The 23637-nt window shown below is 47.3% G+C and overlaps 1 protein-coding gene across 2 annotated transcripts in view; it reads left to right on the top strand.

Moving 5' to 3' along the window:
• LOC129869413 (rho guanine nucleotide exchange factor 18-like) overlaps positions 1-23637 on the top strand; it is a 129738-nt gene that overhangs the window by 81672 nt on the left and 24429 nt on the right. For both annotated transcript variants that reach the window (XM_055943807.1, XM_055943806.1), the window contains 8 exons: positions 1498-1571; positions 1742-1924; positions 6371-6511; positions 6649-6767; positions 6862-6948; positions 7138-7185; positions 7678-7863; positions 18534-18779. In XM_055943807.1, coding sequence (XP_055799782.1) covers positions 1498-1571; positions 1742-1924; positions 6371-6511; positions 6649-6767; positions 6862-6948; positions 7138-7185; positions 7678-7863; positions 18534-18779 — 1084 coding nt within the window. The remainder of the gene's footprint in view (positions 1-1497; positions 1572-1741; positions 1925-6370; positions 6512-6648; positions 6768-6861; positions 6949-7137; positions 7186-7677; positions 7864-18533; positions 18780-23637) is intronic.

Here is a 23637-nt window from a genome sequence, read left to right as displayed (position 1 = left end):
GGTCGGCACAGTTTGGTTTGGGTCGGCACAGGTGAACAGGTAGTCCTGCCCGTCTATACACCTCTCTGCCATAGACCACCTCTCAGCCATACACCACCACCTCTCTGCCATACACCACCTCCTCTCTGCCATACACCACCACCTCTCTGCCATACACCACCACCTCTCTGCCATAGACCACCACCTCTCTGCCATAGACCACCACCTCTCTGCCATAGACCACCATCTCTCTGCCATAGACCACCACCTCTCTGCCATAGACCACCACCTCTCTGCCATAGACCACCACCTCTCTGCCATAGACCACCTCCTCTCTGCCATAGACCACCTCCTCTCTGCCATAGACCACCTCCTCTCTGCCATAGACCACCTCCTCTCTGCCATAGACCACCTCCTCTCTGCCATAGACCACCTCCTCTCTGCCATACAGCTCGTTTACAGGTGTTGATGCAGCACTGAGGACCCATTTTGTGTATCCTGCGTTTCACTCCGGGGCCCGTATCCACAAAGCACCTCAAAGTAGGAGTGCCGATCTGTCCATTTATCTTATTTATTAAGATCGTAAAATCAACTGATCCTAGATCATCACTCATACTCTTTAATGCTTTTATGGGTACGTGGCCCAGCTCATTAAAATGCATTACTCTGCCTGACCTGTGTCGTTTTAATGTCGACATTTCCTTCTCATTTTTCATTTTCATGACCTTTTACGAGTCATGGGATGTCTTGTACCTGGTCACAGACTCAACAACTCTGGCAGAGTTGGTCTTGTGTGAGGGACTAATCTAATGAATTGGAGGTCTCTGGGTCTTCCACTCCCAGCAGCAGCACTATATAGCCTGTGAGGAAACAGTGTGTCTGGGTCTTCCACTCCCAGCAGCAGCACCATACAGCCTGTGAGGAAACAGTGTGTCTGGGTCTTCCACTCCCAGCAGCAGCACCATACAGCCTGTGAGGAAACAGTGTGGCGCCATGTTTAACAACCATCTGTCACTCCAGCTGAACAAACTGTAAAACATGAGGTGGTTTAATACTGCTCCTCGATGGGACTAAGGAGATAAAAAGAGAACCTCGATACACAGTTGGTTCCCAGGACTGGAGTTGAGACTCTGCTTTGTATCTAAACCCAAGGCTTCGAGTCCTAGCTAACTCACCTCTCTAACTCACCTCTCTAACTCACCTCTCTAACTCACCTCTCTAACTCACCTCTCTAACTCACCTCTCTAACTCACCTCTCTAACTCACCTCTCTAACTCACCTCTCTAACTCACCTCTCTAACTCACCTCTCTAACTCACCTCTCTAACTCACCTCTCTAACTCACCTCTCTAACTCACCTCTCTAACTCACCTCTCTAACTCACCTCTCTAACTCACCTCTCTAACTCACCTCTCTAACTCACCTCTCTAACTCACCTCTCTAACTCACCTCTCTAACTCACCTCTCTAACTCACCTCTCTAACTCACCTCTCTAACTCACCTCTCGCTCTCTCTCTAGTTGTCCACACACTGAGGAGAGACTCTTCAGTGAGCAGGAGGAGGCTCGAGCCGCCAGATTCAACGAGTTCCAAGGTAACTTACGACGACAGGACCAATGGCCTCGTCTTTGTAACACTGTCATGTTGATAGTGGACCGCTAGGTGGCGGTCACGTACCAGTCAACATTCACCTTCAATGTTTCAGTTCCTGGTATTTAATGTAATGAACTCTTTGTTATTTCTCTCCCCGTTCTCCTCTCCCAGAGTGTCTGAGCCAGAAGGACGCCCAGATCGTGACGTTCCTGACAGAGAAGCTGCAGCTGTTTTCAGACATGTGTCTGGTGTCTGGTCACGAGGATACGACCTTCCGCTCCCGCCTAATGCTGCGAGGTGACGCCTCAGACCTCCACCAGGGGGAGACACTGCTCAAGGGGACCATCACTGATGGTACAACACACACACACAATCGCACTTACACAAACACAAGGTAACACACACACACTGTGTCATATGGTATTGAAAGGAAAAACATATATGATTTGAATGAAAGTATTTGAGTAAACATCATGTAAAGGAAGCTCATTTCAAATAGGCAGCGTGTCATATTAAACAGCGCCTCTTTCCAGTTCGCTGCAGCTAGCGACTAGAACGAGCTGCAACAAACACTCAAACTGGACAGTTTTATGTCAATCTCTTCATTCAAAGACTCAATCGTGGACACTCTTACTGACAGTTGTGGCTGTTTTGTGTGATGTATTGTTGTCTCTACCTTCTTGACCTTTGTGCTGTTGTCTGTGCCCAATAATGTTTGTACCATGTTGTGTTGCTACCATGTTGTGTTGCTACCATGCTGTGTTGTCATGTTGTGTTGCTACCATGTTTGTTGTCATGTGTTGCTGCCTTGCTATTTTGTTGTCTTAGGTCTCTCTTTAGGTAGCGTTGTGGTGTCTCTCTTGTTGTGATGTGTGTTTGTCCTATATTTATTTATTTCATTTACATTTTTTAATCCCAGCCCGCAGGAACCCATTTGCCTTTTGGTAGGCCGTCATTGTAAATAAGAATTTGTTTTTAACTGACTTGCCTTGTTAAATAAAGGTGAAATAAAAACATTAAATGCAGGAGTGGCTTCAGGACAAGTCTCTGAATGTCTCCAAAAACAGGTGTCCCAAGCTTGTAGCGTCATACCCAAGAAGACTTGAGGCTGTAATCGCTGCCAAAGGTGCTTCAGCAAAGTACTGAGTAAAGGGTCTGAATACTTATGTAAATGTAATATTAATAAAAAATCGAAGGGGAAAAACAAAAACAAAGGAAAAACACCTGTCAGGTGCCAGACAGGGAGCTTAAGAAAGAAAATGTCATTATTTAGGCTATATTATTTAAAGGCTATAGACTACAAATAAATAAATGGTGAAGCGAGTCCGACACACTAGGCTGGTAGGGACATATCGCCTAAAATGACACCCAAATCTAACTGGCTTTGAAAGGAAACACTTTTTGAAGTTTGTGGAAATGTGAAATTAATGTAGGAGAAAATAACACATTAGATCTGGTAAAAGATAATATAAAGAGAAAAAACATGTGTTTTCTATTTCTTCTGTTCCATCTTTGAAATGCAAGAGAAAGGCCATTATATCACTTAGGAGTCTAGGTGCAATTTAAATGTTGGCCACTAGGGAGCAGCAGTGTATGTGGAAAGTTTTAGACTGATCCAATGAATATTATATATTTTTTCAATTGTATTGAACCTTTATTTAACTATAGGTAAGTCAGTTAAGAACAAATTCTTATTTACAATGGCGGCCTACCAAAAGGCCTCCTGCTGGGACGGGGGCTGGGATTAAAAATAAATAAAATAAAAATATAGGACAAACAACATGGTAGCAGCACAAAACAGGGTACAAACATTGTTGGGCAGAGACAACAGCACAAAGGGCAAGTAGGTAGAGACAACAATACATTACTGTTCAAAATGTTGTATCAAGTCTGCACGATCCCGTACGTCCACAGTTTCGGCTCCCCTCTGGCAGGCTATTCCAGAGTCTGGGGGCATAGTAACTAAAGGCTGCCTCTCCATGTCTCTTGGTCCTGGGCTTTGGGATAGTTATAAGGCTGTCTCTCCATGCCTCTTGGTCCTAGGCTTTGGGATAGTTAAAAGGCTGTCTCTCCATGCCTCTTGGTCCTAGGCTTTGGGATAGTTAAAAGGCTGTCTCTCCATGCCTCTTGGTCCTAGGCTTTGGGGTAGTTAAAAGGCTGTCTCTCCATGCCTCTTGGTCCTAGGCTTTGGGATAGTTATAAGGCTGTCTCTCCATGCCTCTTGGTCCTAGGCTTTGGGATAGTTAAAAGGCTGTCTCTCTATGCCTCTTGGTCCTAGGCTTTGGGATAGTTAAAAGGCTGTCTCTCCATGCCTCCTGGTCCCTAGGCTTTGGGATAGTTAAAAGGCTGTCTCTCCATGCCTCTTGGTCCTAGGCTTTGGGATAGTTATAAGGCTGTCTCTCCATGCCTCTTGGTCCTAGGCTTTGGGACAGTTAAAAGGCTGTCTCTCCATGCCTCTTGGTCCTAGGCTTTGGGATAGTTAAAAGGCTGTCTCTCCATGCCTCTTGGTCCTAGGCTTTGGGACAGTTAAAAGGCTGTCTCTCCATGCCTCTTGGTCCTAGGCTTTGGGATAGTTATAAGGCTGTCTCTCCATGTCTCTTGGTCCTAGGCTTTGGGGTAGTTAAAAGGCTGTCTCTCCATGCCTCTTGGTCCTGGGCTTTGGGATAGTTAAAAGGCTGTCTCTCCATGCCTCTTGGTCCTAGGCTTTGGGATAGTTAACAGGCTGTCTCTCCATGCCTCTTGGTCCTGGGCTTTGGGATAGTTCTAAGGCTGTCTCTCCATGCCTCTTGGTCCTGGGCTTTGGGATAGTTAAAAGGCTGTCTCTCCATGCCTCTTGGTCCTGGGCTTTGGGATAGTTAACAGGCTGTCTCTCCATGCCTCTTGGTCCTGGGCTTTGGGATAGTTCTAAGGCTGTCTCTCCATGCCTCTTGGTCCTGGGCTTTGGGATAGTTAAAAGGCTGTCTCTCCATGCCTCTTGGTCCTAGGCTTTGGGGTAGTTAAAAGGCTGTCTCTCCATGCCTCTTGGTCCTGGGCTTTGGGATAGTTAAAAGGCTGTCTCTCCATGCCTCTTGGTCCTAGGCTTTGGGATAGTTATAAGGCTGTCTCTCCATGTCTCTTGGTCCTAGGCTTTGGGATAGTTAAAAGGCTGTCTCTCCATGTCTCTTGGTCCTGGGCTTTGGGATAGTTCTAAGGCTGTCTCTCCATGCCTCTTGGTCCTAGGCTTTGGGATAGTTAACAGGCTGTCTCTCCATGCCTCTTGGTCCTAGGCTTTGGGATAGTTAAAAGGCTGTCTCTCCATGCCTCTTGGTCCTGGGCTTTGGGATAGTTATAAGGCTGTCTCTCCATGCCTCTTGGTCCTAGGCTTTGGGGTAGTTAAAAGGCTGTCTCTCCATGCCTCTTGGTCCTAGGCTTTGGGATAGTTATTAGGCTGTCTCTCCATGCCTCCTGGTCCTAGGCTTTGGGGTAGTTAAAAGGCTGTCTCTCCATGCCTCTTGGTCCTAGGCTTTGGGATAGTTAAAAGGCTGTCTCTCCATGCCTCTTGGTCCTAGGCTTTGGGATAGTTATAAGGCTGTCTCTCCATGCCTCTTGGTCCTAGGCTTTGGGGTAGTTAAAAGGCTGTCTCTCCATGCCTCTTGGTCCTAGGCTTTGGGATAGTTATTAGGCTGTCTCTCCATGCCTCCTGGTCCCTAGGCTTTGGGATAGTTAAAACGCCAGTGGACCTGAGGGACCTACTGGGTACATAACTTAAAGCACGTCTGACATGTATTGGGTGCACAATCATGGATAAATTTAAAAATCAATAGAAGAATATTAAAATGTATTCTAAAACTCCCAGGCAGCCAGTGTTGAGACTTTAAAACCAGTGTAATATGTGCTTTCTGTCTGGTATTGGTCTGTATCTGTGCTGCAGTATTCTGTATGTTTTGCAGTTGACCAATGGCTTTCTTGGGTAGACCAGACAGGAGAGCATTACAGTAGTCAAGCCTGCTTGTAATAAAAGCATGGAATGAGTCTCTCTGTACCAGCCTGAGAGAGAAATGGCCACACCTTTGCAATGTTCCTCAGGTGGTAAAAGCTATTTTGGTCACATTCCTAATGTGTGATTTGAAATTTAGTTCAGAATCTAAAATGACACACAGGTTTTTTTAACCTGGTGTTTTATCTTTATTACCCGTGAATTAAAATGTGCTGCCAGATTCTCTCTCTGTACTTTGACTCAAACAATAAGTAACTCTGTCTTTATTTAGTTGGAGGAAGTTGTGAGCCATCTAAATATTTAAATCACTTAATGCAGTCTAATTTATCCGTGGAGATAAAATTTCTGTGTCACCAGATGTTTTTAAGTTGTGTATCGTCTCTGTATCAGTGAAAATCAATGCTGTGCTTTCTAATAACAGTGCCAAGTGGTTATTTATATATATATATGAACTGAACAGTACCTGGATTAGTTTAATCAGATGTGTTAGATCTGTTACCGTAGGAGGGTCGGCTCCTCACTACACCCGTCTGTTACCGTAGGAGGGTCGGCTCCTCGCTGCACCCGTCTGTTACCGTAGGAGGGTCGACTCCTCCCTGCACCCGTCTGTTACCGTAGGAGGGTCGGCTCCTCGCTGCACCCGTCTGTTACCGTAGGAGGGTCGGCTCCTCGCTGCACCCGTCTGTTACCGTAGGAGGGTCGGCTCCTCGCTGCACCTGTCTGTTACCGTAGGAGGGTCGGCTCCTCGCTAATCTTGTCCTATCATAAAGACAGCCTTGAAACATTGTTAATCTCTCTCTCTCCTCCCGCCTCCCCCTCCATAGTGGAGAGTCTTCAGAACCTGTTGCTGTCTGGTGTGAGAGAGCCAGCTTCACGCCTACAGGAGGGTTCAGGGTCCGGGGCTCTGCCCAGGAGAGCAGACACCTTCGGGGGCTATGACAGCAGGCCCATCATCCTCAACAAGAGTGAGTCGACTGCGCCCGCCTGCTCTGAGCACCGTATCCACAAAGCATCTTGGAGTACGAATGCTGATCTCATCTCTGTCCATAGAATCATGTATTATGATCTAGAAGGCGTTTTGACTCTGTGTTTGTGTTACAAGGCATTGTGAAGAAGAAGAAGCACAGTGGAGGGGGCATGGCCAGAGACGGGACCCAGAAAGGCTGCTCTGACCCCCAGCTTACGAAGATCCAGGCTAGTCAGACCCTGGAGCAACCACAGGTGGGTCAAATATACAAACACACACCCTACACAACAGTGTGTAATGGTGGGTGTGTAATGGGGGTTATGTGTGTGTATAATGTGTGATGTACAGGCTGATGATGATGATGAGGAGGAGAAGGAAGAGGCCTCTCCAGCCACCTGGAACCCCATCTGGTCCAACACCTTCCCTGAGGCTGAGGTAGGAGATATGCTCATTTCAGTTGGTCTTGTAACCTCTGTTAAGCTTCTTCAATCCTTGTGTGTTATTATGGCCTCTATAAGGTGTGCCCAGAGTGTCCAAACCAGCGGTATAAAACGGTCGTGTATCTATGGCGCTAACCTACAGTTTCTCTGTCCTTCTCTTTCCTAACGTTTCTGTCTCAACCAGTTCTTTGACCGGGTGCTGATGCTGTCCCAGAGACTCTACAGCCTGCAGGTAAACGAGACACTCACGTTTCCCTAGATACCCTCTCAACAACCTCTCAACATACTCCACGTGACATGTAGCTCTCGTCCTGTCCAGTCATGTCCTGTCCAGTCCTGTTCTGTCCAGTCATGTCCAGCCCTGTTCTGTCCAGTCCTGTCCATTTCTGTGTGACTGGGCCATAAACAGTCAACAGGACTGCAGTCTTCTTACCAGGGCCAGACCCCAAAACCCAGTCTGTTTGCATGTGAACACAAATGTTAAAATGACATCACATGGAGACTGCTAGACTCGCGTTTTGTTTGGTTATGGTCTGTGACCACAAGCCTTATGCTTTCAAGAAGTTGACCCACATCTCCCCTCCTTTCGTCCCCGTGCTCCCCTCCTGTCTCCCCTCCTTTCGTCCCCGTGCTCCCCTCCTTTCGTCCCCGTGCTCCCCTCCCTTCGTCCCCGTGCTCCCCTCCCTTCGTCCCCGTGCTCCCCTCCTGTCTCCCCTCCCTTCAGGCCATCATCGCCAAGCAGGACAGCCACATCGAGCTGCAACGTGCCTCCCTCACTGAGCGCGCCTCCTTCCCTGGGCGTCATCGCGGCAACGTTCTCCTGGAGCAGGAGAAACAGAGGACGTTGGCCCTGCAGAGGGAGGAGCTGGCCAGCTTCCACAAGCTGCAGTCACAGCACCGTCAGGAGCAGGTGGGACTCAGTGGGAATGGCAGCGTCCTTCATTTGATGTTTAGTAGCCTTCCGGGTTGTCTTGGTTCCAGCTCTGCGTGCAGGTGATTAAATGTCACAGTGCTAGGAGAATGGCACCACGTTAGTATGAGCATCATGATTATTTCTGCACAAACAAAAGGCCGTGCCCCCCCCCCCCCCCCCTCTAAACCTCTTTCTCAATGCTAAGGATCCAGAGCAAGTTCCCCCCCCCCCCCCCTCTAAACCTCTTTCTCAATGCTAAGGATCCAGAGCAAGTTCCCCCCCCCCCCCTCTAAACCTCTTTCTCAATGCTAAGGATCCAGAGCAAGTTCCCCCCCCCCCTCTAAACCTCTTTCTCAATCCCCCCTCTAAACCTCTTTCTCAATGCTAAGGATCCAGAGCAAGTTCTGCACATGTTACTTTACACACAAAATGTTTTCTATGTAGCTGCTGCTCACCCCTCCTCCCTTCACGTTTCTCTCTTTACTCCCCCCCTCCCTTCACGTTTCTCTCTTTACTCCCCCCCTCCCTTCACGTTTCTCTCTTCCCCCTCCTCCCTTCACGTTTCTCTCTTTACTCCCCTCCTCCCTTCACGTTTCTCTCTTTACTCCCCCCCCTCCCTTCACGTTTCTCTCTTTACTCCCCCCCTTCACGTTTCTCTCTTTACTCCCCTCCTCCCTTCACGTTTCTCTCTTTACTCCCCCCCTCCCTTCACGTTTCTCTCTTTACTCCCCCCCTCCCTTCACGTTTCTGTCTTTACTCCCCCCCCCTCCCTTCACGTTTCTCTCTTTACTCCCCCCCCCTCCCTTCACGTTTCTCTCTTTACTCCCCCCTCCCTTCACGTTTCTCTCTTTACTCCCCCCTCCCTTCACGTTTCTCTCTTTACTCCCCCCCCTTCACGTTTCTCTCTTTACTCCCCCCCCTCCCTTCACGTTTCTCTCTTTACTCCCCCCCCTCCCTTCACGTTTCTCTCTTCCCCCCCCTCCCTTCACGTTTCTCTCTTTACTCCCCCCCTCCCTTCACGTTTCTCTCTTTACTCCCCCCCTCCCTTCACGTTTCTCTCTTTACTCCCCCCCTCCCTTCACGTTTCTCTCTTTACTCCCCCCCTCCCTTCACGTTTCTCTCTTTACTCCCCCCCTTCACGTTTCTCTCTTTACTCCCCCCCTCCCTTCACGTTTCTCTCTTTACTCCCCCCCTCCCTTCACGTTTCTCTCTTTACTCCCCCCCTCCCTTCACGTTTCTCTCTTTACTCCCCCCCCCTCCCTTCACGTTTCTCTCTTTACTCCCCCCCCTCCCTTCACGTTTCTCTCTTTACTCCCCCCCTCCCTTCACGTTTCTCTCTTTACTCCCCCCCTCCCTTCACGTTTCTCTCTTTACTCCCCCCCTCCCTTCACGTTTCTCTCTTTACTCCCCCCCCCTCCCTTCACGTTTCTCTCTTTACTCCCCCCCCTCCCTTCACGTTTCTCTCTTTACTCCCCCCCTCCCTTCACGTTTCTCTCTTTACTCCCCCCCTCCCTTCACGTTTCTCTCTTTACTCCCCCCCTCCCTTCACGTTTTTCTCTTTACTCCCCCCCCCTCCCTATAGTCAACGTTTACAATGATGATTACATCTGTAATTAGACTGGCTGTCTGCCTCCTGCTGTAGTCAACGTTTACAATGATGATTACATCTGTAAATAGACTGGCTGTCTGCCTCCTGCTGTAGTCAACGTTTACAATGATGATTACATCTGTAATTAGACTGGCTGTCTGCCTCCTGCTATAGTCAACGTTTACAATGATGATTACATCTGTAATTAGACTGGCTGTCTGCCTCCTGCTGTAGTCAACGTTTACAATGATTACATCTGTAAATAGACTGGCTGTCTGCCTCCTGCTATAGTCAACGTTTACAATGATGATTACATCTGTAATTAGACTGGCTGTCTGCCTCCTGCTGTAGTCAACGTTTACAATGATGATTACATCTGTAAATAGACTGGCTGTCTGCCTCCTGCTATAGTCAACGTTTACAATGATGATTACATCTGTAATTAGACTGGCTGTCTGCCTCCTGCTGTAGTCAACGTTTACAATGATGATTACATCTGTAATTAGACTGGCTGTCTGCCTCCTGCTGTAGTCAACGTTTACAATGATGATTACATCTGTAAATAGACTGGCTGTCTGCCTCCTGCTGTAGTCAACGTTTACAATGATGATTACATCTGTAATTAGACTGGCTGTCTGTGTCTTGCTCGTGTTTGATATGCTGTCTAGATGGCTACATGTAACTCCCCACTTGAATTTAGCATTTGGGGCAAAAAAATCTCTGTTTTAACCAAACACAGGTTGATAATTCCCCTGTCAATAGAGGGCAATAATAATGGCGTGTTTTGTTAGGCACCATCTATAATAGTTTGAGCATGTCTACCATGTATTTTGTGTACAACATTCATTGCCGATCAAATAGGGGGAGGAAGCGGTCAGGGGAGCACGAGCAGCAGCTGATATACGGAGGTCGGTTGTGGGCAAAGAAGACCTATTCAAGTTGCAGTTGGTCCAGAACAGAGCAGCACGTATTGCACATAGATCCACACAGAGGGGGAATGGCATGCCCTTTACAGACAGACTTGACTGTATTTTGTGTTTAAAAAAAAAAAAAAAAGAAAAAAGATCTGGCAATGTTTTTTTTTTTAGAACCCAATTCATAATCCCATTGATTATATCTCCCGTGCCGGGGAGTAGGAGTCACCGTGGATTTGGTGTTTTTACTATTTTATTTGGATCAAATCTAAGTTTTATTTGTCACGTGCACCGAATACAACAGGTGTAGTAGACCTTACAGTGAAATGCTGAATACAGCAGGTGTAGTAGACCTCACAGTGAAATGCTGAATACAACAGGTGTAGTAGACCTTACAGTGAAATGCTGAATACAACAGGTGTAGTAGACCTTACAGTGAAATGCTGAATACAACAGGTGTAGTAGACCTTACAGTGAAATGCTGAATACAACAGGTGTAGTAGACCTTACAGTGAAATGCTGAATACAACAGGTGTAGTAGACCTTACAGTGAAATGCTGAATACAACAGGTGTAGTAGACCTTACAGTGAAATGCTGAATACAACAGGTGTAGTAGACCTTACAGTGAAATGCTGAATACAACAGGTGTAGTAGACCTTACAGTGAAATGCTTACTTACAGGCTCTAACCAATAGTGCAAAAAAAGGGAATTAGGTGAACAATAGGTAAGTAAAGAAATAAAACAACAGCAAAAAGACAGTGAATAAAAGTAGCGAGGCTATATACAGTAGAGAGGTTATATACAGTAGAGAGGTTATATACAGTAGAGAGGCTATATACAATAGAGAGGCTATATACAATAGAGAGGCTATATACAATAGAGAGGCTATATACAGTAGAGAGGCTATATACAGTAGAGAGGCTATATACAATAGAGAGGCTATATACAATAGAGAGGCTATATACAATAGAGAGGCTATATACAATAGAGAGGCTATATACAGTAGAGAGGCTATATACAGTAGAGAGGCTATATACAGTAGAGAGGCTATATACAGTAGAGAGGCTATATACAGTAGAGAGGCTATATACAGTAGATAGGCTATATACAGTAGCGAGGCTATATACAATAGCGAGGCTATATACAGTAGCGAGGCTATATACAGTAGAGAGGCTATATACAGTAGAGAGGCTATATACAATAGCGAGGCTATATACAGACACCGGTTAGTCAGGCTGATTGAGGTAGTATGTACATGTAGATATGGTTAAAGGGACTGCATATATGATGAACAGAGAGTAGCAGTAGCGTAAAGAGGGGTTGGTGGGTGGCGGGACACAATGCAGACATCCCGGTTAGCCAATCTGCGAGAGCACTGGTTGGTCGGGCCAATTGAGGTAGTGTGTACATGATCCTCATTAGCTGTTGCAAAAAGCAGCATCGGGACTTCCTGGGGTCCACACAGAACATAAAACATGACATAATACAGAACATCAATAGACAAGAACAGCTCAAGGACAGAACTGCATACATGTCTATTTTCATAAATCCATTCAATATACACTTTAAGAAAGAAAGGAGAGAAAAACATAGTCATATTTTGAGTTGATGTTACTGGTGTGTGCAGCCGATTGGCCACATGTCTGAGCCATGCGAATTAAATCAATAGTTCATTCAACTGACAAGAAACTCTTTGGCTGCCCTGATCAGTCACGCACATATTTTATAGTAGGCTGAGAATATAATGAAATATAACGGAATCAAATACATTATTAAATATCCCCCACACAACTTGCGTCATGGCAACGTGTGGAACCGCTGTCATTTAACAATAAAATAATGATATTTTGAAACTGAGCCCAAGGCCAAGCTCTTGATTTCCGTTTCATCTCTTTCCTCCCTTCACTCTGCTTTGTTAGGGAGCGGACGTAGGGTCTTAAATGAAAAGTATATCCATCATGATATGTGAGTCTCGGGTTCATATTCCACAACCTCCCCAGGATATAAGAGTTGCCTTTACGAGATCAAGTAAAATAGACCTACACTTGAATTAGGCTTCATTATCGCAAGCTAAATGCTAATGTTCAGTGATAGATGAGTAGATGAGCTATACAGCAGGTAGCCTAGTGGTTAGAGCGTTGGGCAGGTAGCCTAGTGGTTAGAGCGGTGGGCCAGTAACCGAAAGGTTGCTGGATCGAATCCCTGAGCTGACAAGGTAAAAATCTGTCATTCTGCCCCTGAGCAAGGCAGTTAACCCACTGTTCCCCGGGCCCTGAGCAAGGCAGTTAACCCACAGCCCCCCCCCCCCCCCCCCCCCCAGGGAATTAACCATATAATATAATAATATACAGCCCCCCCCCCCCTTACCACCTCCACTTATTTGCCCAGCCAGAGAATTAACCATATAATAATATAATATAATATACAGCCCCCCCTTACCACCTCCACTGATATGCCCAGCCAGAGAATTAACCAAATATACAGACGGAGATTCAGTTAATTTTACATTTACATTTAAGTCATTTAGCAGACGCTCTTATCCAGAGCGACTTAAAATTGGTGCATTCACCTTATGACATCCAGTGGAACAGCCACTTTACAATAGTGCATCTAAATCTTTTAAGGGGGGGGGGGTCAAAAGGATTGCTTTATCCTATCCTAGGTATTCCTTGAAGAGGTGGGGTTTCAGGTGTCTCCGGAAGGTGGTGATTGACTCCGCTGTCCTGGCGTCGTGAGGGAGTTTGTTCCACCATTGGGGTGCCAGAGCAGCGAACAGTTTTGACTGGGCTGAGCGGGAACTGTACTTCCTCAGTGGTAGGGAGGCGAGCAGGCCAGAGGTGGATGAACGCAGTGCCCTTGTTTGGGTGTAGGGCCTGATCAGAGCCTGAAGGTACTGAGGTGCCGTTCCCCTCACAGCTCCGTAGGCAAGCACCATGGTCTTGTAGCGGATGCGAGCTTCAACTGGAAGCCAGTGGAGAGAGCGGAGGAGCGGGGTGACGTGAGAGAACTTGGGAAGGTTGAACACCAGACGGGCTGCGGCGTTCTGGATGAGTTGTAGGGGTTTAATGGCACAGGCAGGGAGCCCAGCCAACAGCGAGTTGCAGTAATCCAGACGGGAGATGACAAGTGCCTGGATTAGGACCTGCGCCGCTTCCTGTGTGAGGCAGGGTCGTACTCTGCGGATGTTGTAGAGCATGAACCTACAGGAACGGGCCACCGCCTTGATGTTAGTTGAGAACGACAGGGTGTTGTCCAGGATCACGCCAAGGTTCTTAGCGCTCTGGGAGGAGGACACAATGGAGTTGTCAACCGTGATGGCGAGATCATGGAACGGGCAGTCCTTCCCCGGGAGGAAGAGCAGCTCCGTCTTGCCGAGGTTCAGCTTGAGGTGGTGATCCGTCATCCACACTGATATGTCTGCCAGACATGCAGAGATGCGATTCGCCACCTGGTCATCAGAAGGGGGAAAGGAGAAGATTAATTGTGTGTCGTCTGCATAGCAATGATAGGAGAGACCATGTGAGGTTATGACAGAGCCAAGTGACTTGGTGTATAGCGAGAATAGGAGAGGGCCTAGAACAGAGCCCTGGGGGACACCAGTGGTGAGAGCGCGTGGTGAGGAGACAGATTCTCGCCACGCCACCTGGTAGGAGCGACCTGTCAGGTAGGACGCAATCCAAGCGTGGGCCGCGCCGGAGATGCCCAACTCGGAGAGGGTGGAGAGGAGGATCTGATGGTTCACAGTATCGAAGGCAGCCGATAGGTCTAGAAGGATGAGAGCAGAGGAGAGAGAGTTAGCTTTAGCAGTGCGGAGCGCCTCCGTGATACAGAGAAGAGCAGTCTCAGTTGAGTGACTAGTCTTGAAACCTGACTGATTTGGATCAAGAAGGTCATTCTGAGAGAGATAGCAGGAGAGCTGGCCAAGGACGGCACGTTCAAGAGTTTTGGAGAGAAAAGAAAGAAGGGATACTGGTCTGTAGTTGTTGACATCGGAGGGATCGAGTGTAGGTTTTTTCAGAAGGGGTGCAACTCTCGCTCTCTTGAAGACGGAAGGGACGTAGCCAGCGGTCAAGGATGAGTTGATGAGCGAGGTGAGGTAAGGGAGAAGGTCTCCGGAAATGGTCTGGAGAAGAGAGGAGGGGATAGGGTCAAGCGGGCAGGTTGTTGGGCGGCCGGCCGTCACAAGACGCGAGATTTCATCTGGAGAGAGAGGGGAGAAAGAGGTCAGAGCACAGGGTAGGGCAGTGTGAGCAGAACCAGCGGTGTCGTTTGACTTAGCAAACGAGGATCGGATGTCGTCGACCTTCTTTTCGAAATGGTTGACGAAGTCGTCTGCAGAGAGGGAGGAGGGGGGGGGAGGGGGAGGAGGATTCAGGAGGGAGGAGAAGGTGGCAAAGAGCTTCCTAGGGTTAGAGGCAGATGCTTGGAATTTAGAGTGGTAGAAAGTGGCTTTAGCAGCAGAGACAGAAGAGGAAAATGTAGAGAGGAGGGAGTGAAAGGATGCCAGGTCCGGAGGGAGGCGAGTTTTCCTCCATTTCCGCTCGGCTGCCCGGTGCCCTGTTCTGTGAGCTCGCAATGAGTCGTCGAGCCACGGAGCGGGAGGGGAGGACCGAGCCGGCCTGGAGGATAGGGGACATAGAGAGTCAAAGGATGCAGAAAGGGAGGAGAGGAGGGTTGAGGAAGCAGAATCAGGAGATAGGTTGGAGAAGGTTTGGGCAGAGGGAAGAGATGATAGGATGGAAGAGGAGAGAGTAGCGGGGGAGAGAGAGCGAAGGTTGGGACGGCGCGATACCATCCGAGTAGGGGCAGTGTGGGAAGTGTTGGATGAGAGCGAGAGGGAAAAGGATACAAGGTAGTGGTCGGAGACTTGGAGGGGAGTTGCAATGAGGTTAGTGGAAGAACAGCATCTAGTAAAGATGAGGTCAAGCGTATTGCCTGCCTTGTGAGTAGGGGGGGAAGGTGAGAGGGTGAGGTCAAAAGAGGAGAGGAGTGGAAAGAAGGAGGCAGAGAGGAATGAGTCAAAGGTAGACATGGGGAGGTTAAAGTCACCCAGAACTGTGAGAGGTGAGCCGTCCTCAGGAAAGGAGCTTATCAAGGCATCAAGCTCATTGATGAACTCTCCAAGGGAACCTGGAGGGCGATAAATGATAAGGATGTTAAGCTTGAAAGGGCTGGTAACTGTGACAGCATGGAATTCAAAGGAGGCGATAGACAGATGGGTAAGGGGAGAAAGAGAGAATGACCACTTGGGAGAGATGAGGATCCCGGTGCCACCACCCCGCTGACCAGAAGCTCTCGGGGTGTGCGAGAACACGTGGGCAGACGAAGAGAGAGCAGTAGGAGTAGCAGTGTTATCTGTGGTGAGCCATGTTTCCGTCAGTGCCAAGAAGTCGAGGGACTGGAGGGACGCATAGGCTGAGATGAGCTCTGCCTTGTTGGCCGCAGATCGGCAGTTCCAGAGGCTACCGGAGACCTGGAACTCCACGTGGGTCGTGCGGGCTGGGACCACCAGGTTAGGGTGGGCGCGGCCACGCGATGTGAAGCGTTTGTATGGTCTGTGCAGAGAGGAGAGAACAGGGATAGACAGACACATAATTGACAGGCTACAGAAGAGGCTACGCTAATGCAAAGGTGATTAGAATGACAAGTGGACTACACATCTCGAATGTTCAGAAAGTTAAGCTTACGTTGCAAAAAAAAAAAAAAAAAAAAAAGATCTTATTGACTAAAATGATATAGTACTGCTGGCTGGTGAAGTAGCCTGGCTAGCAGTGGCTGCGTTGTTGAAAGTGAAGCTGGCTAGGTAACCTCGACAATTTCTCTAAATTTCTCTAAACTACACAATTATCATGGATACAAGGACAGCAAAGACAACTAGCTAACACTACGCTAATCAAGTCGTTCCGTTGTAATGTAAGTTTCTACAGTGCTGCTATTCGGTAGAAGTTGGCTAGCTAGCAGTGTTAGCTAGCAGTGTTGGCTAGGTAGGAGGACGGCAGCGCGGCAGGCGAAAATAGCTGGCTAGCTAACCGATAATTACTCAAAGCTACACAATTATCTTAGATACAAAGATAGCAAAGAAAACTATGTAGCTAGCTAACACTACACAAATCAAGTCGTTCCGTTGTAATGTAATCGTTTCTACAGTGCTGCTAATCGGTGGCTAGCTGGCTAGCTAGCAGGGTTGACTACGTTACGTTAGGACGAGAATACCTGGCTAGCGAACCTCAGCGAACCTCGATAACTACACAATTATCTTTGATACAAAGACGGCTATGTAGCCAGCTAAGTAGCTAGCTAAGATCAAACAAATCAAAGATAGCAAAGACAACTGTGTAGCCAGCTAACACTACACTAATCAAGTCGTTCCGTTGTAATGCACTCGTTTCTACAATGCTGCTATTCGGTGGCTAGCTGGCTAGCTAGCAGTGTTGGCTACGTTGCGTTACGTTAGGACGAAAATAGCTGGCTAGCGAACCTCAATAACTACACAATTATGTTTGATACAAAGACGGCTATGTAGCTAGCTAAGATCAAACAAATCAAACCGTTGTACTGTAATGAAAATGAAAATCAAACCGTTGTACTATAATGAAATGTAATGAAAAGTTATACTACTATTCGGTAGACGGTGGACGTTTGCTAGCTGGCTAGCTGCTGGGCAGATAGCAGTGTGGACTACGATAGACGACGAAATACGATAATTACGCAATTATCTTTGATACACAGACGGCTATGTAGCTAGCTAAGAAGAAATTGCTAAGGTTAGACAAATCAAACCGTTGTACTATAATGAAATGTAATAAAAAGTGATGAAAAGTTATACTACCTGCGGAGCGAATGCAAATGCGACCACTCGCTCCAAACCGGATGTTTTACGTTAATCAAAGTCACATTGATTGATTTAAGACTTGTTTCAGACTTTTGGTCAAGAGTAGGCCTAGGTTACTAAGCAGTTACAAGTCAAGAGTAAAAATAATCCACTTGTTAAACTACAAAACATTCTGGCAAAATGTTCTGATCCGTGCTGATAATTGAGCCAACTAGACAAGGTGATTGTGAGCAGCACTCACATCAACTTAGCATTTCCACAACCTAATTGTATTGTAGCCTAACCAATATCCAAACGGAGATTTTAGTGAAAAGAAAATGTATTGATTTATTAAGACGAGCCTCCCCCCCCCGCTTGTCTCAAAGCAGCACGAAACGATGCCGAAATAGTTGACCGCTATTGCTTCACATGTATTAGAATATCATCATTGGATGATTTGGGGAGTTTTATTTGATGCCTTTAAAAAAAAAAAAAATTGTGGCCTGCTGGAGGTCATTTTGCAGGGCTCTGGCAGTGCACCTCCTTGCACAAAGGCGGAGGTAGCGATCCTGCTGCTGGTTTGTTGCCCTCCTACGGCCTCCTCCACGTCTCCTGATGTACTGGCCTGTCTCCTAGTAGCGCCTCCATGCTCTGGACACTACGCTGACAGACACAACAAACCTTTTTGCCACAGCTCGCATTGATGTGCCATCCTGGATGAACTGCACTACCTGAGCAACTTGTGTGGGTTGTAGACTCTGTCTCATGCTACCACTAGAGTGAAAGCACCGCCAGCATTCAAAAGTGACCAAAACATCAGCCAGGAAGCATAGGAACTGAGAAGTGGTGTGTGGTCACCACCTGCAGAACCATTCCTTTTTTGGGGGTGTCTTACTAATTGCCTATAATTTCCACCTTTTGTCTATTCCATTTGCACAACAGCATGTGAAATGTATTGTCAATCAGTGTTGCTTCCTAAGTGGACAGTTTGATTTCAAAGAAGTGTGATTGACTTGGAGTTACATTGTGTTGTTTAAGTGTTCCCTTTATTTTTTTGAGCAGTGTATATATATATATATATATATATATATATATATATATATATATATATATATATATATATATATATATATATATATATATATATATATATATATATATATATATATATATATATATATATATATATATATATATATATATATATATATATATATATATAACACATACAAATAAATATTTAGCCACTGAACTTTCGGGTTCCAGAAAATCCTGAACCGCAGCCACTTCGAAGAAAAACTGCGGTATACCAGTCTGCATGAAGTAGAGGTGAACCTTGTGTTTGTCCCCAGGCTCGCTGGGAGAGGGAGCGGGAGCGCCACCGGCTGCAGGCCGAGGCCATGGAGGGGATGCTGAGGCAGAGAGAGGAGAACTGCAGGAGGCTGGAGGAGAAGCTGGCGGAAGAGAGGGAGGACCTGGAGAGACAGAGAGAGACGTACCAACAGGATCTGGAGAGACTGAGGGAGTCGACCCGCACAGTGGAGAAGGAGAAGGAACGCCTGGAGCAGCAGAGGAAGATCAAGAGGAAGACCATTGAGGTGGGGATGATGTCTCTCACACACACACACACACACACACACACACACACACACACACACACACACACACACACACACACATTACACTTACACCCTATGTCCATTTGGTATCGCTCTGCTATCCGTACCAGCAGAAGTTGCATATGGCTAAAACACGACTTGCCCCAACCCCACACCTCATTGGTGGTTAACAACTAAAGCTTTGAAGTTATCTGGTGACCTACCAACCCATTTCACCAAGCCATGTCACAGTATCAAGCCAAGATCCAAGAATGAGGGATTCCACTCGATGGAACAAACTCAAAGTAAAAATGAGCTATATCCTAAACATGATTTTCTTCTGATATTTTTGGTCTGAATTTAAGGTTAGCATTGTGCCTAGGCTTAAGGTTAGTTTTAAAATCACATTTTAAGAAGATAAATTGTGGAAATAGGCAGTGTTTATGACTTTGTGGCTGTGGTAACTAGTGACGACCAAGAAGGCCCTGATCCACCATTTTGGAAACCCACACTGATCTCTTCCCCCCCATGGAGGACTCATCTTTGTATCGTCTGTGACAGCATGGCCAGCTCCATTGATGCAATCTCAATTTTGAAGTAGTTAATTTTCTTCTTCAGGATTTGCTGATCCCTCCTGATGACCCAGTTGGACATGACTCCAACAGGGTCACCAGGAGGGATCAGCCAATGAAGTTGGACGCCCCACCCAGTTGACAACATTAAAATGGTGGAAGCCCTTAATGGCGCTGCCTGTGCTAACACTGCCTTTTGTCCACTACAGGCCTCTATCATGTTCTGTTTCCCCCTCATATCCTTCCCCATCCAGCATAGCAAACACCTCTGCTGTGTTTCAGTGTTCCCTTTGCTCTGTCCTTATGCCAACAGGAGAACAGAGGCACACAAATACTGAAGATACTCCCTCCCCACCTTCTTTGTTCCCTCCCCCCCTTCTTTGTTCCCTCCCTCCTTTGTTCCCTCCCCTCCCTCCTTTGTTCCCTCTCTCCCCTCCCTCTTTTGTTCCCTTCCCTCCGTCCATCCCTCCTTCCCCCTTGTCTGTCTGGATTCCTATAACAGTCCACACACTTGCGCGCACACACACACCTGCCACTTCCCTTAGACTGTTTACTGATGGGCAGTGTGATAACCACAGCAGTAGCACAGTAATGGGGGAAACACACACACACACACACACACACACACACACACACACACACACACACACACACACACACACACACACACACACACACACACACACACACACACACACACACACACACACACACACACACACACATATAACTGAATACAGTTCTAGCTAGTCAACCAGGAAGCCACCCACACAGGGAAAAAGTCTCTTTCCTTCTCTCTTTCCATCTCTTTTACTCTTCATCAACAGCAAAAACTTGTATTGTGTGAGTTTATTTTAAATGGAGTGTCGTTAGCTCAACTAGTGGAAGTCTATGGGAACAGCTAGCATGTCATTGAGCACAGAACAGTACTAGCATGCAGCTGACATGAATTACCTGCTACATTACAGCCACATATCATTAAATGTATCTGGTCTTTCACGTGGGCAGGCGGGACTGTGTTTCACCCGGAACATTCTGCAGACAGACGGATGCCCCTGATAGCCAGAGCTGCTTTGTGGGTATTATTTGGTTTGACTTCAGATGGCTAACCCAGTCAATTCAAGTGAGGAGTTGACTACCACAACCACTACATTGTTCAGGTATGACATGGCATCTCTGGCTGGCTACTAGTCAGATCAAGGCCTGGCCAACTCCACAGGAAGTGGAGGGAATCTCCCTTGAGTCCCTAACGATGAGGATCTTTGGCAATGTCCGTGGCTGGAAACAGGTCTCTCTGTGGTGGCGTAATGCAGAGAGTGACTAAGTGACTTCAGAGAGTGACACAATTTGTTTTTAGTGAGTGAAGTGATGAGAGCTTTGTATTTGATACAAATCATTCCATAAGTTCTAGACCTCAGCTTAATCTGGTAATGAATGGTGTGGCTGTTGAACAAGTGGAGGAGACTAAATCACTTGCCGTTACCTTAGATTGTAAACTGTCATGGTCAAAACATATAGATTCAATGGTTGTTACGATGGGAAGCGGTCTGTCCGTAATAAAGAGATGCTCTACTGACACCACTCTCCACAAAGCAGGTCTTGCAGGCTCTAGTTTAACCGAATCTTGATTATTGTCCAGTCATGTGGTCCAGTGCTGCAAAGAAAGACCGAGTTAAGCTGCAGCTGGCCCAGGACAGAGCGGCACGTCTTGTTCTTCATTGTAACCAGAGGGCTGATATAAATACTACCCATGCCAGTCTCTCTTGGTTAAGAGCTGAGGAGAGACTGACTGACTGCACTTCTTCTTTTTATAAGAAACATTCATGTTGAAAATTCCAAATTGTTTGCGTAGTCAATTTACACACAGCACCGACACACACACTTACCACAAGACATGCCACCAGGGGTCTTTTCACAGTCTCCAGGTCCAGAACAAATTCAAGGAAACGTACCGTATTATACAGAGCCATGAGTGCATGGAACTCCCTTCCATCTTATATAGCGCAAGTGAACAGTAAACCTGTTTTCAATAAACAAATAAAGCAACGCCTCTCCCCCATGTGACCGACTGGTTGTGTGTATGTACTGTGTGTGTAACTGATGTTTTTCCAGCTCTGAGTAAGAACTTGTTTTGGCCTGGCTGTTTCCTCCCAGGCAGATGACATGAAACACAGCAGCCTTTTCATTTGAAAATCAGTGACACACACACACACTGCTCTGGGCTGGCCTCTGAGCCAAGCTGATAACATCACAGGACATTTAATCAAGATCTGTCATTACTGCTCTTCAGCTAACCTTTAGCCCTCATTAAGAAGACTTCTTTAGGCTATATTGTCATAATGTTTGTTTATTTATTTATTATTATTATTATATTTTTTTACCCCTTTTTTCGCATCCAATTTCGTGGGATCCAATTGGTAGTAGTTAGTCTTGTCTCATCGCGGCAACTCCCGTACAGACTCGGGAGAGGCGAAGGTCGAGAGCCATGCGTCCTGTGAAACACAACCCAACCTATCCGCACTGCTTCTTGACACAATGCACATCCAACCCGGAAGCCAGCCGTACCAATGTGTCGGAGGAAACACCGTGCACCTGGCGACCTGGTCAGCGTGCACTGCGCTCGGCAGGAGTCGCTAGTGCACGATGAGACAAGGATATCCCTGCCGGCCAAACCCTCCCTAACCCGGACGACGCTGGGCCAATTGTGCACCGCCCCATGGGCCTCCCGGTTGCGGCCGGCTGCGACAGAGCCTGGACTCGAACCCAGAATCTCTGGTGGCACAGCTGCGCCACCCGGGAGGCTATGTTGTCATATTTTGATACTCAAATCTGTATTTATTCAAACTGTTGTGTCTGCTCTTCAAAGGTCTAAAATCTAATCTCAACTGATCACACTTAGGCGATGCTATTACAATACACAGCACCCAGCTAGCTAACTATCACAATACACAGCACCCAGCTAGCTAACTATCACAATACACAGCACCCAGCTAGCTAACTATCACAATACACAGCACCCAGCTAGCTAACTATCACAATACACAGCACCCAGCTAGCTAGCTATCACAATACACAGCACCCAGCTAGCTAACTATCACAATACACAGCACCCAGCTAGCTAACTATCACAATACACAGCACCCAGCTAGCTAACTTTCACAATGCACAGCACCCAGCTAGCTAACTTTCACAATGCACAGCACCCAGCTAGCCAGCTATCGCAATACACAGCACCCAGCTAGCTAGCTAGCTAGCGCAATACACAGCACCCAGCTAGTCAGCTATCGCAATACACAACACCCAGCCAGCTAGCTATCGCAATACACAGCACCCAGCTAGCTAGCTATCGCAATACACAGCACCCAGCTAGCCAGCTATCGCAACACACAGCACCCAGCTAGCCAGCTATCGCAATACACAGCACCCAGCTAGCTAGCTAGCTAGCGCAATACACAGCACCCAGCTAGTCAGCTATCGCAATACACAACACCCAGCCAGCTAGCTATCGCAATACACAGCACCCAGCTAGCTAGCTATCGCAATACACAGCACCCAGCTAGCCAGCTATCACAATACACAGCACCCAGCTAGCTAGCTATCACAATACACAGCACCCAGCTAGCTAGCTATCGCAATACACAGCACCCAGCTAGCTAGCTATCGCAATACACAGCACCCAGCTAGCTAGCTATCGCAATACACAGCACCCAGCTAGCTAGCTATCGCAATACACAGCACCCAGCTAGCTAGCTATCGCAATACACAGCACCCAGCTAGCTAGCTATCGCAATACACAGCACCCAGCTAGCTAGCTATCGCAATACACAGCACCCAGCTAGCTAGCTATCGCAATACACAGCACCCAGCTAGCTAGCTATCGCAATACACAGCACCCAGCTAGCTAGCTATCGCAATACACAGCACCCAGCTAGCTAGCTATCGCAATACACAGCACCCAGCTAGCTAGCTATCGCAATACACAGCACCCAGCTAGCTAGCTATCGCAATACACAGCACCCAGCTAGCTAGCTATCGCAATACACAGCACCCAGCTAGCTAGCTATCGCAATACACAGCACCCAGCTAGCTAGCTATCGCAATACACAGCACCCAGCTAGCTAGCTATCGCAATACACAGCACCCAGCTAGCTAGCTATCGCAATACACAGCACCCAGCTAGCTAGCTATCGCAATACACAGCACCCAGCTAGCTAGCTATCGCAATACACAGCACCCAGCTAGCTAGCGATCGCAATACACAGCACCCAGCTAGCTAGCGATCGCAA

Source organism: Salvelinus fontinalis, chromosome 14 (assembly GCF_029448725.1).
Source record: "Salvelinus fontinalis isolate EN_2023a chromosome 14, ASM2944872v1, whole genome shotgun sequence".
Lineage (NCBI taxonomy): Eukaryota > Metazoa > Chordata > Actinopteri > Salmoniformes > Salmonidae > Salvelinus > Salvelinus fontinalis.
This window is presented reverse-complemented; position numbering and strand designations above follow the sequence as displayed.